This window comes from Medicago sativa, chromosome 2 (assembly GCF_051527215.1).
Source record: "Medicago sativa cultivar Bolivia chromosome 2, Bolivia_mono, whole genome shotgun sequence".
Taxonomy (NCBI): domain Eukaryota; kingdom Viridiplantae; phylum Streptophyta; class Magnoliopsida; order Fabales; family Fabaceae; genus Medicago; species Medicago sativa.
In genome coordinates, this window is record NC_140750.1 from 6,320,080 (window position 1) to 6,335,570 (window position 15,491).

General features: G+C 36.3%; 1 protein-coding gene and 1 pseudogene across 1 annotated transcript; both read left to right on the forward strand.

The window, feature by feature from the left end:
• The first annotated feature begins 854 nt into the window (after positions 1-854).
• On the forward strand, positions 855-2,993 carry LOC146943980 (uncharacterized). The gene is made up of 2 exons (XM_085747904.1): positions 855-1,373; positions 2,430-2,993. The coding sequence occupies exons 1-2, from the start codon at positions 855-857 to the stop codon at positions 2,991-2,993; spliced, it is 1,083 nt and encodes a 360-aa protein (XP_085604030.1).
• A 4,463-nt stretch (positions 2,994-7,456) lies between these two features.
• LOC146943981 (putative pectinesterase/pectinesterase inhibitor 32 pseudogene) lies at positions 7,457-8,870 on the forward strand (annotated as a pseudogene).
• Positions 8,871-15,491: the final 6,621 nt, after the last annotated feature.

Here is a 15,491-nt window from a genome sequence, read left to right on the forward strand (position 1 = left end):
CTGGCGGTAGTTAACTACCGCTGAGACCCAGCGGCTGTTAACTGCCGCTGCATTCTGTATCTTAAGAACACAGAAACCTCCATTTTCTGGTTACAGTTTCTGGTTCAAAAGTTGTCCAATTCCATACCAAAATCACCCAAACCTCATTTGCACGAAAATCATCCTAATTTCTTCAAGCAAATCACAAGTAAGTCATCTTAATCCTAATTACATGCAATGTAGGTTATTTAGGGTTGTATTTTCATAATTATAGCAAAATGTTAGTGTTTAGGTTAGGTTTAGAAATTGCAAATTAGTATAAAATTTGATGTTGTAATGGATTGTTTATGCTGGCATTGTTGTTTAGAGTAGGTTTAGGTACAATGTAGTTGTTTAAATGTTCAAATAACACTAATTGTGCTCCTAATTTAGAATGCACATAAGGTGTTTGTTAAAATGCATAAGTGAGGAAATATTGCTTTTTTGTGTAATTTGTTTTCAAGTATGTTAAATTTTATAAAGTATATATGTTATAATTATTATAAGCTTGGATTTTTAAATTTTTTGGCAAGTTTGAAGCATGACATAATGTGGTATGTTATATAAAGTTTGATGAATGTGTTATATTAAATTTTATGAATGCCTAAGTTTCATTTTTGATATGTTACATGTTACTTGCTATGTTCAATGCCTTAAAAGTTTTAAATACATTGTATGAATGCCTATGTTCGCCTATGTTCGATGCCTTAAGTAAATGCTTAGATACATTGTATTCTTAAATACATTGTCAACTTATTTATGTTTTTTAAAATTTGTTTTGTACAGATATGGCTAGGGATATGGATGAGTAGCATCGGGTTATTAGAGAGGATAGGATGCGGAGAGGTAAAGAGGCGAGTACCGCTAGTGCTCGGAGAGAAAAGAGGGCGGAAGACCCGTATGTCCCTAAGACCCGGAGGCGCAGGGACCCGAGGATACATGGAGAGGGCTCACAGGCACATGTGGATGACTCCTCCCATGTGGTTGATCCGACACCAGCGCATGATTATGCTGGGTATGCGGATGATGGTTTTGTTGGCTATGATCGGATGGAGGAGGAGAGGATGTATTTTCAGCCGCCGCCGCTGGACGAGGCAGATGATGTTATGGACGAGGTAGAGGATGATGGGGTGCCACAGGATGTTATGGAGGATTATATTGAGGCAGATAATCCTGTTCCTGAGGGTGAGCCTGAGGCGGCGACTCAGCCACGACAGGCACGACGTCGTCGTGGTCAGTTGATACCACCGTATCCTGCTGGAGAGCCTCCCTTTCCTGGAAGACCTGAGACCACGTCACTATTGTCCGACTACGCGAGACACATGGCGAACCCTCTTTGGGTGAACCATAATAATGTAAGTGTTTAAATTGTTTAAAATTCTTTAAATGTTTTAAAGTGATTATTTAAAATATTATGTAGCGTAAGTGTTTGAATTATTAAATATAATGTAGCGTAAGTGTTTTAGTTATTTAAAATAATGCAGCGTAAGTGTTTTAGTTATTTAAAATAATGTAGCGTAAGTGTTTTAGTGATTTAAAATAATGTAGCGTAAGTGTTTTAGTTATTTAAAATAATGTAGCGTAAGTGTTTTTAGTTATTTAAAATAATGCAGCGTAAGTTATTTAATTTATTAAATATAATGTAGCGTAAGTGTTTTAGTTATTTAAAATAATGTAGCGTAAGTGTTTTATTTATTTAAAATAATGTAGCGTAAGTGTTTTACTTATTTAAAATAATGTAGCGTAAGTGTTTTATTTATTTAAAATAATGTAGCGTAAGTGTTTTAGTTATTTAAAATAATGTAGCGTAAGTGTTTTATTTATTTAAAATAATGTAGCGTAAGTGTTTTAGTTATTTAAAATAATGTAGCGTAAGTGTTTTTAGTTATTTAAAATAATGCAGCGTAAGTTATTTAATTTATTAAATATAATGTAGCGTAAGTGTTTTAGTTATTTAAAATAATGTAGCGTAAGTGTTTTATTTATTTAAAATAATGTAGCGTAAGTGTTTTACTTATTTAAAATAATGTAGCGTAAGTGTTTTAGTTATTTAAAATAATGTAGCGTAAGTGTTTTATTTATTTAAAATAATGTAGCGTAAGTGTTTTAGTTATTTAAAATAATGTAGCGTAAATGTTTTATTTATTTAAAATAATGTAGCGTAAGTGTTTTAGTTTTTTAAAATAATGTAGCGTAAGTGTTTTATTTATTTAAAATAATGTAGCGTAAGTGTTTTATTTATTTAAAATAATGTAGCGTAAGTGTTTTGTTTATTTAAAATAATGTAGCGTAAGTGTTTTAATTTATTAAATATAATGTAGCGTAAGTGTTTTAATTTATTAAATATAATGTAGCGTAAGTGTTTTAATCATTTAAAATAGTGACATTGTCTTATTTAATTTGAATTTCAGATGTGGCATGATCAAGTAGGTTATAAGAGCGTAAACGCAGGGAAAAGGTTGCAAGACCTTGATAAGCCGGAGGAGGCTTTGATGTGGTTTTGGGAGCCTGTGGAGGGGTCTGACCTCCATGGTTTGATACACGTTGGGTATTCGACTGTGACCCATGCCATGATACGTGCTCTATGCGAGAGGTGGCACACAGAGACTAGTAGTTTTCATCTACCTGTGGGGGAGATGACGATCACTCTGGACGATGTGCATAATCTCCTGCACATTCCTATTTACGGTCGCATGCTGGAGCACGACGAGGCGATAGATAGGGACCGTTCCATTGATATGATGACCAGGTTGTTGGGCATGTCAGATGCTGATGCCAGAGCTCAGGTTAGGGATGAATCTCCTGGTCATATCAGTTATCCCGCACTGAAGCGGGTTTATGAGGAGCACTTGACTGAGGCTAGACGACTTGAGCATCCACAGTCGAGGGAGGAGATGGCAGGAGAGAGTCAGAAGGAGGGCGTGCTATGTGAGGAGTTTCCTTCTATATCTCGTCGGTTGTGCGCTGTTCACTAACAAAACGAACAGACACATCGACTTGATATATCTTGATTGCATGGCGGACTTGGGGGCGATTGGGAAGTGGTCATGGGGAGGGATGACCTTAGCCTACCTCTATGATTATCTGGATGATTCTGTTATCTTGAATAACAGAACGATGGCTGGATCTACGACTCTTTTTATGGTAATATTTATCTTAATTTCTTTATGAATTTATTTTATAAATTTTATTATCATGCTAGACTATTTTATAATGTTTTAGATTTATTGAAGTTTTAACTCGAATAATTATTTTTGTGTATTATTAATTTTGTTGCAGGGATGGATTTTGGAGCATTTGCCAGGTCCTTACCCAAGGAAGCGTAACCCGGAGTGGGACCCGCGGACACCATGTGCTGGGAGATGGCTCACTAGCAAAGGCCATAGGAGTGTGCACCATTACCGCTCACGCCTGGATCGCTTGGAGGCGGATGATGTCAGGTTTTCTACCTATGGTGATCACAGAGACGTGCACCCATTTAATATCTTGTGCACTTACTTGGGATGGCTCATGTGCGGGAAGGAGAGGGTGTACCGTCATTTGCCTGAGCGGGTGAAGAGGCAGTTCTCCTTTGTCCAGGACGTTCCCAGACATCCGTCAGATGTCCCTCTGGTTCCTACACAGATGCTGACCACTGTGTTGATGGACGCTGCGGCATGGTTAGTACCTGCTTGGGGAGATGGGTGTGAGACACCATGGCAGCATGTTACTGGCTACATGGCTTGGTATGCCAGAGTCTCTCACCCTCGCATTCACCCACCTGATGAGGGATCCCCTCCCAGGCCGGCGAACGTGGAGCAGTTGATTGAGGAGGAGCATGCCAGGGAGATGCCTGACACACTGACGATCGTCCGGGATGTGGCGCACATAGCCCGAGATATTCTGGCCAGGCATGGCGAGATGACCAAAGAGGAGGATGTCCAGGAGGTTATGCGGATAGTTAGTGCTACTGAGCCTGCCCTTACTTATCAGATTTCTAGGCGGCGCAGGGGGCAGCAGAGGTAGGGTAGGCAGGGTTGATTAGTATTAGGATTTTTTTATGTATTTTTTGAGTATGATGATCATGATGTATTATTATGACATGTTCCATACATTTTCCTATTTCTATGACATATACGTACGTTCGTTTTATATTATTTCTTGCGTTTTAATTTTACCATGTTCCTGTTAAATATTGGATGAATATGTTTAGGTATTATTAGATGAAAATTTTAGAAGAATTTTCAATTGGTTATTTGATAAAATTTTTAGATGAAAATGAAAGTTAAAATTGGTTAGGAAAGACACTAGAAGATGGAAATGAGCTTCTGGAAAATGTTAAACACGTAGCGGCAGTTAACAACCGCTACCTTCAGCTTCGGCGGCAGTTAACAACCGCTGGCACTCAGCGGTAGTTAACTACCGGAGTGTTTCCCAGTGGTTGTTAACTGCCGCTGGGGGTAATTTGGTCATTTCCATGTGTCAATAGGAAGTATTCTATGTCAGAAAAGCAATTTTCTTAAAAAATGGCATTGCATTACATCATAATTATTGTACTAGCACATACTCAAAAACATGCATTTTTATTTCTAGGACTTGATTGCACTAACTGAAACTACACTAGTTACCTTGTAACGACTTCTACTTAGAGAATGTTTTTCCCTTTGCTTGATTCAATTTAAAAGGCCATATTTCGTATGTTGCAGGTAAAGCTTAGAAGCTAAGTGGTTCTTGAAGATGCAAACTTAGAAATTAATTGGACAGATTTTGTTCAATTTTTTTTAGTTTGTAATAAAACTTTGTCTATTATGTACCGTTATGACACAAATTATACTGATCTGAATAATATCCTAGAATAAAAGATTGAATTATCACACTTGCATCGAAGAGACGTAAACATTGTCGCTAAAATCTATACAGTTACATTCTTCCTTTGGATTTAAAACTGTCACTAAGGCTATAGTGATGGGAACTAAACCGTAGGTATAAGAAATCATGAGATATGTCGTTACAGCATATACCTACAGGTTGTAAACCGTAGGTAAAACCGATGATTTTTTCCAACGGTTCGAAACCATCACTATAGATGGTGTCAGTTATATGATTGACAAGTGAGACAAATCTTACATCACGTACATGTTAGTTTTCACGATTTGATCAATAAATCTCACAATTAGATCAAAAGAATATGATATTTGTGCATAGTGCAAGACCTTTTTTTTTTTTTTTTTTTCCGGTTGCGTCATAAAATTAGTGCAAGACCATTTTACTTGTGCATGTTAGACAAAACTGTTTATTTTTTTATTTAGAATATACACTCTTAGGTGGAGTGTTGAGTTACTTAAACTTGCCGGTAAATGATTAGAAGAGAAACACTTCTATGATCACAAACACAAATATTTTAGATTTAGACACACTCACAAATAATTAAAAGCAGATGAGAAAATATTATTATTATCGATAATACTAATAAAACAAATAATTATTTTCTATTTTACTTTTTATTAGTTGTGAGTATGTCTAAAACTAAAGTATTTGTGTCTGTAACCATAGAAGTCTAGCACTAATTAGAAAAATAACCAACCTTCACTCGGCCAAGTTTACGAGTTAGCATGTGATTAGTAAAACAATGGTATATATAAGTGTAAATAAATTACAAGTGTAAAAAAATGTGTAAAAAATTAAATTATTGCTTAAATATCAATATAAAGATATGTATATTATGTACAAACTTCTTGTGGTAATTTTATTTGATATTGGAAGTCTTGCATTAGCTTACCATTCCATAATTGAAATGTGAACTTAACAAGGAGTCTTGCATTAGTTTATATTATGCACACAACTTCTTTTTAGGAATATCATCTAAAATAGAGAGTCTTGAATCAATGTACGATTCCATAATTGAAATGCGAACTTCATAGTGTCATTAAATGTAAAATAAATAAATAATGGTAGTAAAAATGTCACACATGGGAAAATTGGATTTGTTATGTAGCCATTGATTAGAAATCTTTTTTTGTTTATTAAAAATAAAATTAGAGCTCTATTATTTCACTTGTACCTATCTATCACCTCTTGTAAAAGAATTTTTTTTATCTTAAGTGGCCCACATATTTTACCGAGTTTACAACGTGTTAACTCGCTTAAACTCGGTCTGGATTCCGATTTTAGCAATAAAACCTTGTTATTTCCGATTTAACACGAATTTGGCACCTAGAAACATAACACACCCAAGTTTACGAGTTAGCATATGATTTGTAGAACAATGGTATATATAAGTGTAAATAAATTATAAGTGTAAAAAAATGTGTCAAAAAATAAATTATATTATGTACAAGCTTCTTGTAGTAAATTTATTTGATATTGGAAGTCTTGCATTAGCTTACCATTCCATAATTGAAATGTGAACTTAACAAGGAGTCTTGCATTAGTTTATATTATGCACACAACTTCTTTTTATGAATATCATCTAAAATAGAGAGTCTTGAATCAATGTTCAATTCCATAATTGAAATGCGAACTTCATAGTGTCATTAAATGTAAAAATAAATAAATAATGGTAGTAAAAATGTCACACATGGGAAAATTGGATTGGTTATGTAGCCATTGATTAGGGATCTTTTTTTGTTTATTAAAAATAAAATTAGAGCTCTATTATTTCACTTGTACCTTTCTATCACCTCTTGTAAAAGAAAAAAAAATTATCTTAAGTGGCCCACATATTTTACCGAGTTTACAACGTGTTAACTCGCGTAAGCTCGGTCCCGATTCCGATTTTAGCAATAAAACCTTGTTATTTCCGATTTAACACGAATTCGGCACCTAAAAACATAACTCACCCAAGTTTACGAGCTAGCATACGATTTATAGAACAATGGTATATATAAGTGTGAATAAATTATAAGTGTAAAAAAATGTGTCAAAAAATAAATTATTGCTTAAAACATTTATCTTGTTTTATTAGAATCCCAAATTTTAAATCTGAACTCAATGATACAAGTAAAATGGAATCATTGCTTCTATAAAATATAAAAATATGTTTCTTGTGTACAAGCTTCTTGTTTTAATTTTATTTGATATTGGAAAACTTGCATTAATTTAAAAATCCATAATTGAAATGTGAACTTAAGAGGGAGTCTTGCATTAGTTTATATTATGAATATCATCTCCAAAAGAGAGTATTTCATTAGTTTACAATTCCATAATTGAAGTATGAACTTAATTGAAAGTCTTGCATTAGTTTACAATTCTATAATTGAAATGTGAACTTCATTAGTGTGATTAAATGTAAAAAAGTATATTTCTTTTAATCAATTTTAAGAATTTTATCTTATATAGGTAATATTGCATCGGTGGCCAAATTTAAATTTGAAAGTAACGTGATCTAAATAATACATATATATATGGGGGTCAATTGTGAATGAATGCATAACATACTCTTTAATTTCATATAATTTCAATGGCTCATTCAAAAAGAGCACCATTTTCATTTTTCTTCTTCACCATAATTTTTTTCTTACTTATCTGGTCCATTTTCATTATGGAAATAACCAATGGGGTTCTAATTCCTAATGTTACTGTTGCTCAAGATGGGAGCGGGAATTACAAAACGGTGACGGAAGCAGTACTTGCAGCACCCGATCGAAACATGCAACGCTATGTCATTCTTGTAAAGAAGGGTGTTTACTCGGAGAAAGTTTTCATTAATGCAGTTAAGTGGAATATCATGCTGATTGGAGAGGGTATGCAGTCTACTATCATCACCGGAAGCATGGGGTGTCGTGGGAATAAGTCGAACGCATGCACATATGCCTCGGCTACCTTTAGTAAGGATACTACAAACTCTTCATATTCTACTCGATTTTTCCCTCCTTTTTCTTATGTTTTGTCTAGGATACTTATAATGGTAGTAAAAACACGTGGGAATATTGGATTGAGTATGTAGCTAGCCACTGATTAGGGATCTTTTCTTTTGTAAAAAAATAAATTAGAGCTCTATTGTTAAGGTTTTTTGTGTATTTAAAACTCATATTACAAAAGTTGGTGACATATAATAACTAAACTTCATATGGAACTCCATTTTTTTTAGAAATGGACAGATTCCAATCTTTATATCCATTGAAGTTGCATGTCCTGGTCTAATCAATTCTAATTACTTTTACTTGTTTTGCGAAGCTGTCCTTGGTCAAGGGTTCGTGGCGCAAGATATATCTTTCAAAAACACCGCGGGTGCAGCAAATGGTCAAGCTGTGGCATTAAAATCTGACTCTGAATTTTCTGTATTCTATAGAGTTGGGATATATGGTTACCAGGATAGTCTATGCGCCAACCTGAATCGACAGTTTTATAAAGAATGTACGATTAGTGGCACGGTAGACTTCATATTTGGTTATGCAAGTGCAATATTTCAAAATTGCCAAATTTTGGTAAAAAAGGGGGCGTCGGTACAAAACACAATCACAGCTCAAGCAGGATTACCAGGAACAACAATAGCAACTGGCTTTGTATTTCAGTTTTGCAGCATATTAGCAGATTCCGACCTTTTACCTTCAATCAATTCAATCTCAACATTTTTCGGTAGACCCTGGCATCCGTATTCAAGAGTGATTGTCATGCGATCACACATAAGTGACGTGTTGAGCCCTGCAGGATGGCTAGAGTGGGATGGATCCCCCCAAAATTTAGATACTTTGTACTACGCCGAGTATAGAAATTATGGATTGGGAGCTAATACAAAAAACAGAGTTAAATGGTCAGGCTACCATCTGTTAAATTCTGATGAGGCAAATAACTTCACGGTCGTCAATTTTCTTTCAGGGGATCAATGGTTGCCTTCAACCAGGGTACCATATATTGGTGGATTAGGGTATTAAAATACCACTTAGTAAACAATGTAATGAAAAATAATACATTTAATAATTATTTTTATAATTATTCAAGGAATAATATGGTATTTTTATTATATAGTTCCATGTTTGATTCAATAGTTTGGTATTTTTATTTAGAAATAATAAAGAGAATTGTAGTTTGTTGCAAGAGACAAGCAGAGCTTGATTTAAATTTTAACAAGGAGGCTAGTCTTTGCTCCATAATTCCCTACAATGGGAAAACCTTAAATTTTAATTATGCTTTCAATTTCTTTAACCTAAATTTTAAGACTTTTTTCTTTATTGTTTCAATTTTATTGGACTTTAGTTTGCTGTTAACTTTTTAAGAACTTTCAAGGTCTTTATGGGATTTGAAAACTTCCATACTATGCACAATATAGGAATTATGGCAAGAATGATGTGAGTGGGATATAAAACTTCCCATTATGACAGCCAGATCGATTTAATTTAAGTAAATATAGTAAAATCGTTTTGTAGTAATATTCTAAAGCATACAGACATGTGATATTAACCCACCTCATTTTCTTTTAATAGAGGAATAATATTTTTTTTTAGAATTTGTTATGATTTTTTCCTTGATAGTATTATAGAGTTTTCCATATTAAGTATTCATGTTCACTTTTATTGTTGCACTACAATTACTTGCTCAGCAAGAAAGGGACATCCGAAAATAATTGCATTACAGATATTTAGTAGAATCGTTTTATTTACATTTATAACCTAGGAGAAACTATCTTCATTCATATTTTTTTTAATAAGATCTTCCTTCATAATTTTCAAGTTTAATTTGCTTTTCAAATTAAAACAATATTTTTGAAAATCTAACAAAATTGAGGATTGAAAATCTAACAATATTTTTGAAATTGACTCAAAATTGAGGATTGAAAATCTATCAAAATCGGGGCATGATTTGGAAAAATCGGGTCATGATTTTGGCCCAGTTTTGATACCTCTGTCTCGTAAAAAATCGGGGCACGATGGTTATAAACCGGGGAACGATTTTGCACTGAAGGAGAAAATTAGAAACATATTTTTGACGTATTTATTGCTTTTGATGGTTATATTTCTATAAATTCAAATTTTGTATGACATGAAAGGGAGCAGAAAAACAAGGATTAGAAGCCAACAACAAAAGTAGGGTTTGTAGAGAATTTTCTTGGCAACAAACACTAGGGTTGGGATTGAATCACCATTGATCCACCTTGAACAATCACTATTAGGATTGAGTCACTTGGTCACGGGAAGACCAATTCTTGTAACCCTTTGGAATCTTTTGTAAAGTTACTTATCATTATAGTGGAACAGACAACTGCTCTATCCCCCCAAAGTAGGCCAATATTGGACCGAACTGGGTAAACAATTTTCTTGTGTTTTCTCTCCTTCTCTCTCTCTCTCTCTCTCTCTCTCTCTCTCTCTCTTCGGAAGCTGGAGGAAGCCTCCCATCTCCGAGCGAACGGGGACGGCCTTGATCGGCGTGATTGGATCCTCAGAAGGCATCCTCAACTTCTGCCTCTTAGCAGACTCCTGCACCAACTCCTGAGGAGCCTCCTCACCTTCCAAGTCCACCACAGGACCGGAGGCTGAGCCAAAACCAGAGCCATCTATGAGATGCTCCAGAGAATGGACATCCTTACGCTTCTTTTTGGCCGAGATCTTTTTGCTCGCCGCATTCACAAGGGCTCCCAAGTCCTTCTTCATTTTCTCTGCAAACACAAAGACAAAGGAAACTGCGTCAGTTATGAGAAACAAATAAGAAGGCAACAAAGGAAACAAGAGCAAAAAAATAAACTACCAAGGCAGGCATCAGAATTATCAGAGGTCAACAACTCGTAAGTATTGATGAGGTAGGGCTCTGTTACTGGGGTCCCATCCGCACTCATCAAAGGGTTCCCCCGTCGGTCAGTCTTAACCCTCTGGGGGAGGGACTCGATGAAAGCCTAGAGTTGTTGATGAAGACCTTTCTCCTCGTCAGTCAGAGTGGTGGCGGTTCGACCGAAGTCCCTCGGTTCATAAGCAAAATGGTCCTGAGACCAACACAGGTGGAAAAAGGGACGGCGCTCCTGCTCGCCTTCCTTAGCAGCTTCCAATAGATTGTCCTGAGCAGCTGTACTCTTTGGCCGAACCAGAAAGAAGCGCTCTTTGAAACTCCGGATCTTCCCGGCAAAGATCTCAAACATCTTCTGGGTCTGACGAAAAGAAACCCAGTCCATACCTCGTTGTACGGTGAAGAAGGAGAAAAAGACGTTCTTGGAGGCAGGGATGCGAAGATAATCGCACAACAACTCGAAAGCCCTCATGAAGGCATAAGAGTTTGGATGAATCTGGGTAGGTGACAGTTTGGTCCAACAGAGCACCTCCAGCTGGAAGTTAGAGAAGGAGAGCCGGAAACCCATGTCTTTGAAAACCACCTCATAAATGGGAAATGCATAATTTTTGTACTCCGAACACACCCTGTCGGACGTGCTCGGCATAATCAGCTCTCAATCTCTCCCTTCTCCAATGAGGTCAAAAGGCACTTCGTTCACACCATCGGCGGCAAACACCAATTCAGTTTCTAAGGGCTCCTCTCCGGGCCGCATAACGACAGACGCAGCAACTCCCTCGTTAGCCATGACAAACCTGGAAAAAGCAAGGGAAAAAGTGAATCTAACAGTCAGATCCACCCTTCCTTCACCTATCGGGTCGGTCACGGCAAGGAAGGGATCAAATCGCTACCGTAAGAAAGCAAAGGGATCTAGAAGCTCAACTCACGCATCGAGGAGACCTACCCTCAGTGAACAGACTTGAAGCTTATGGACGAAACCCAAGCCTGTCGCCAATGTTTTTCTAAATACTAATGGAAAACAGACAGCATATCTACAAAATTCTTTGATGCACGGTGGAAACCACCTAAACCAACGGCGGAAACCACCGAGTCAAACTACTCCTGCCCTAGAAGCATGCACTCCTACAGTTTCTAAAAAAGAACAGAAACTAAACATACAGAAGTAAAGAAACAAGTCATCAGAATGTTACCTGTGAAAGGGAAGGGATTGAAGTTGCGATTGAAAGGCGAAAACTCGGAAGAACTTTACTTTTGGAAACTGTGGAAAATATCTAAGTCTCTGAGAAATTTGAAATGCAGTGACGTTCCAGACAACAGTGGAACTATTTATACTCGTTTCACAAACCACCCAAAAGTCACGAAGTCTATCCGATGCGTCCCCTCACTCGCGACTCCTCTTTTAAAACACTGCTTCTACGGTCCAGATTCAATCATACCTATTCGTCCAAGGGCTATGATCCTTCACTACGGTTCTCCAAACGTCAGGATCCAATCAACGGTGATGATGACACCTCAGAAATACAACCTGAGAACACGCTGGAAACTATAGGTACTCAAGTGCTACTAACAACTTTCGCACGTGTCACTTAGAAACCAAAGGTCATGTCCCTTCAACTTCTCCCTCGAGACGTTGGCATTAATTACGGAATGATTTCTGACCAAACTTCCTGACGAAGGAATCTTTCCATCCAATCTCATACCGCCGGACATACAGATGCCGGACTCCGCCACCCAGCTAGGAAAACTTACATCGTTAGAGGGAGAACAAACGCTTCAAGATAGGCGAGCCTATTCGGCCCAAACTCTCAGCATTCTCAATCAGCCTCGCAAACGATTCTCCGAGTCAACACGTGCATAAGTCCTGCGAACGAGATATGTCTCTTCCCCGAGCATGGAGATACATACCAACTGAATTCCCCTTGAGGTCGGCTTCTGACGAGCAAAACGCCCGCACTTAAGTCATCACTCTTCATCAAGAGCAACGACTTGGGGGGCTACTGTTCTGGACCGGCAAAAAGGATTCTTGGCCCATCCACTTAGGCCCAATGTCACTCAAAGCCCAAACTCCACGTTTGGCATTATTGCTCGCAACTTACCCCCTCCCTGAGAGGGGGGCACGAAGCAAACGAGACTGGTTCAAACGAACCCCAACGTCTCTCTTGCAAATTCTGCACGTTCCCGCAATAAACTCTCTGGCGGTTACACTTCCCACGATTTCGTAACCGCCAGAGCCAGGTGTGCCTCCTCAGCGGCTCTGAAGCTCTCCACCTCTATAAATAAGGGACTCACTGCAGTCCCCAAGGTAGAACTCTTTCTTCCTCTAAAACCCTCACTCTCTGGTCTCTACTGACTTGAGCGTCGGAGTGCCTGCAGGTACACACCCCTCATCCGCTCCAAGAAGCAGTCTGACGTATTCCACCACCGTCACAACCATCACATTCAAAGCACCGACAGTCACCTTCTGATCAGGTACGATCAGTTATACATGTAAAATCAAAGCGTATGGGGTTGCCATACTAACCTTTATGTTCAATTCGCCCCCACCAATAACTGTATATTGGATGCAATAAGGAATGACCGGCGAATCCCCTTCAGGATACTATGAGTTCATTGACGTGTATTGCACAACCACACCAAGCGTATCTCCTAACAGTATTTTACAAATTTATGGTTCCAACAATTCACTCATGCATTAGAGAATTGATGGATGATTTAGAGTAAGAGAATGAGGGAGAATTATGTTGTTAATGCAACACAATTCATGTTTTGTGTCTTGTTGTTGTTCTGTCAAACTAATGCCCAAATGCCAAGCATTTATAGTGCATTATATGACCCTTCACATGAGAGAAAGCACCCCTTTGACTTGAATCAATGTTATGGTTCATTAAGCACCCTTTTGTCAAAGGTTATGATCATACACACTTGAATAAATGCTAAGGTTCATTACGCACCCCTTTGCCAAAGGTTATAATCATATACATTTGAACCAATGTAAATGTTCATTATCTATAATATATAATAATGTTCCAATGTATATGAATGGTTCCCGTGAAGAGTTACAACTTTTGGTTCTAAAGTGATTCCATTATTTTGGAAATCACCAACAATCCCCGACCATTTTCAAAATAGTAAATCACATAAATCCGGGAATTCCATGCCTTCAGATAATGGTATCTCGCGATTTGAACTATTACTTAGTAAGTTAAGTTTTCGCTCATTCCCAAATAGTATGGTAGGCAAGCTTTGAACCAACTATTCATTAGAACAAGTGTACATAACTTACACATAGAATCTCGGTACCATTGATAAAGAGACTTGTAAGATGACACATTAAGAAGGCCTTGTGTCATATATCCCTTTTCATGAGAATTTAAGAGTCAAACCCTTGAACTCCGTGAAGCGGCCAAACTTCATTCTCATATAGGTAGACTATATCGAAAATGCCCCATAAGTATGCATTCCAGCAAATATATGCTATATGTCCATTAAGAGGAAAACCTCATCCTACCCTTTTTCTTCTTATGGTTCAAGTACTTTTGCCCCTTGGGATGTATCTATTGTCAGGCTTTTCAATTACTCTAATAGTGTACTTTCACCATTGAACCAAAGACTTGATGCTACTCAAGTGTGGGTTGAGTTTCCACTATTGGTAATCAATTAAATTTGGGTTTGTACCACATCCCTAATAATGTCTTCAATGTATTCAACATCATTTCCAAAGACATCATTTCTTGTCAATCATTTCGTCAAATAATTGCAAGATTTTCTTTTAACTTTTATAAACTTTGAATATTCAATTCTTCACATAGATTTTGTATTCTCATAGCTATGTCTATGGATCAACTTATATACTCTTGATAGTATTCACCAACTATCATCAAACCATGACACTTTTGTCAATTGAGTATATTGTAATAATACACAAACTTTTATGTCATTACACTTTTGCTATAACAATACTTAACATGCATTTCAATTTGAACTTCAACTTTTCTTTTATATCTAGCCAAGATATATCATACCTTGAATGCATTAAACATACATAGCAAAATAAAACTTGATCATAAAGAATGTCATAACCAAACTTCATAAGATGGGATTAAACATGCAAGTTATATACTCCACATAAAATTAAATATAACACAAACATTTTGATTTTAGTTATCATATAACTAATACCTATATCATAAATTCATTGCGTTAAATTCAAGTTTATGTTTAAATATGTTCAATGTTAAATTTCAATAAACAATCACATAGGAAAATAGACAATGAACCAAAATCATTAATATTCTCTGTGACTTTCTTCCATGAACATATATCAACTTACAATAATTCAAAACATACCCAAATTATTTTAATATCATGATAAACAAGAAATTAACCATTACTTTTCATATTATCATGTACATATAATATCAACACAATATTAATGATAATAATTTCTTACACAAAGTAAATAATATCATTAAAGCAACCACTTAATATTTTGACAATTTATCTACACTACTTTCATAAATAAAATAGTGTTTAAACATTCTTAACATATTACTATGCTCATCAAAATTCATATACTTGAACAATTTCTAAATCATGTATATATATGTCACTACATGTTAAATCTAACATATTCATATTTTACTTAGATACTATACACATGCATTTAGAACACCAAATATTTCATAATATGTAATCACTTATATGCACATTATCTCATGTTCAAATTAACATCAAACAGATTTCAAACGATAAATTTCATACATATCAAAATTTATCATGCA

Bases quoted from the DNA above. Each gene is read 5' to 3' on its own strand.
- LOC146943980 (XM_085747904.1), top strand. From the start codon at position 855: ATGCGGAGAGGTAAAGAGGCGAGTACCGCTAGTGCTCGGAGAGAAAAG. The intron at 1,374-2,429 runs GTAAGTGTTTAA...TTTGAATTTCAG, and splicing joins TTTGGGTGAACCATAATAAT to ATGTGGCATGATCAAGTAGG.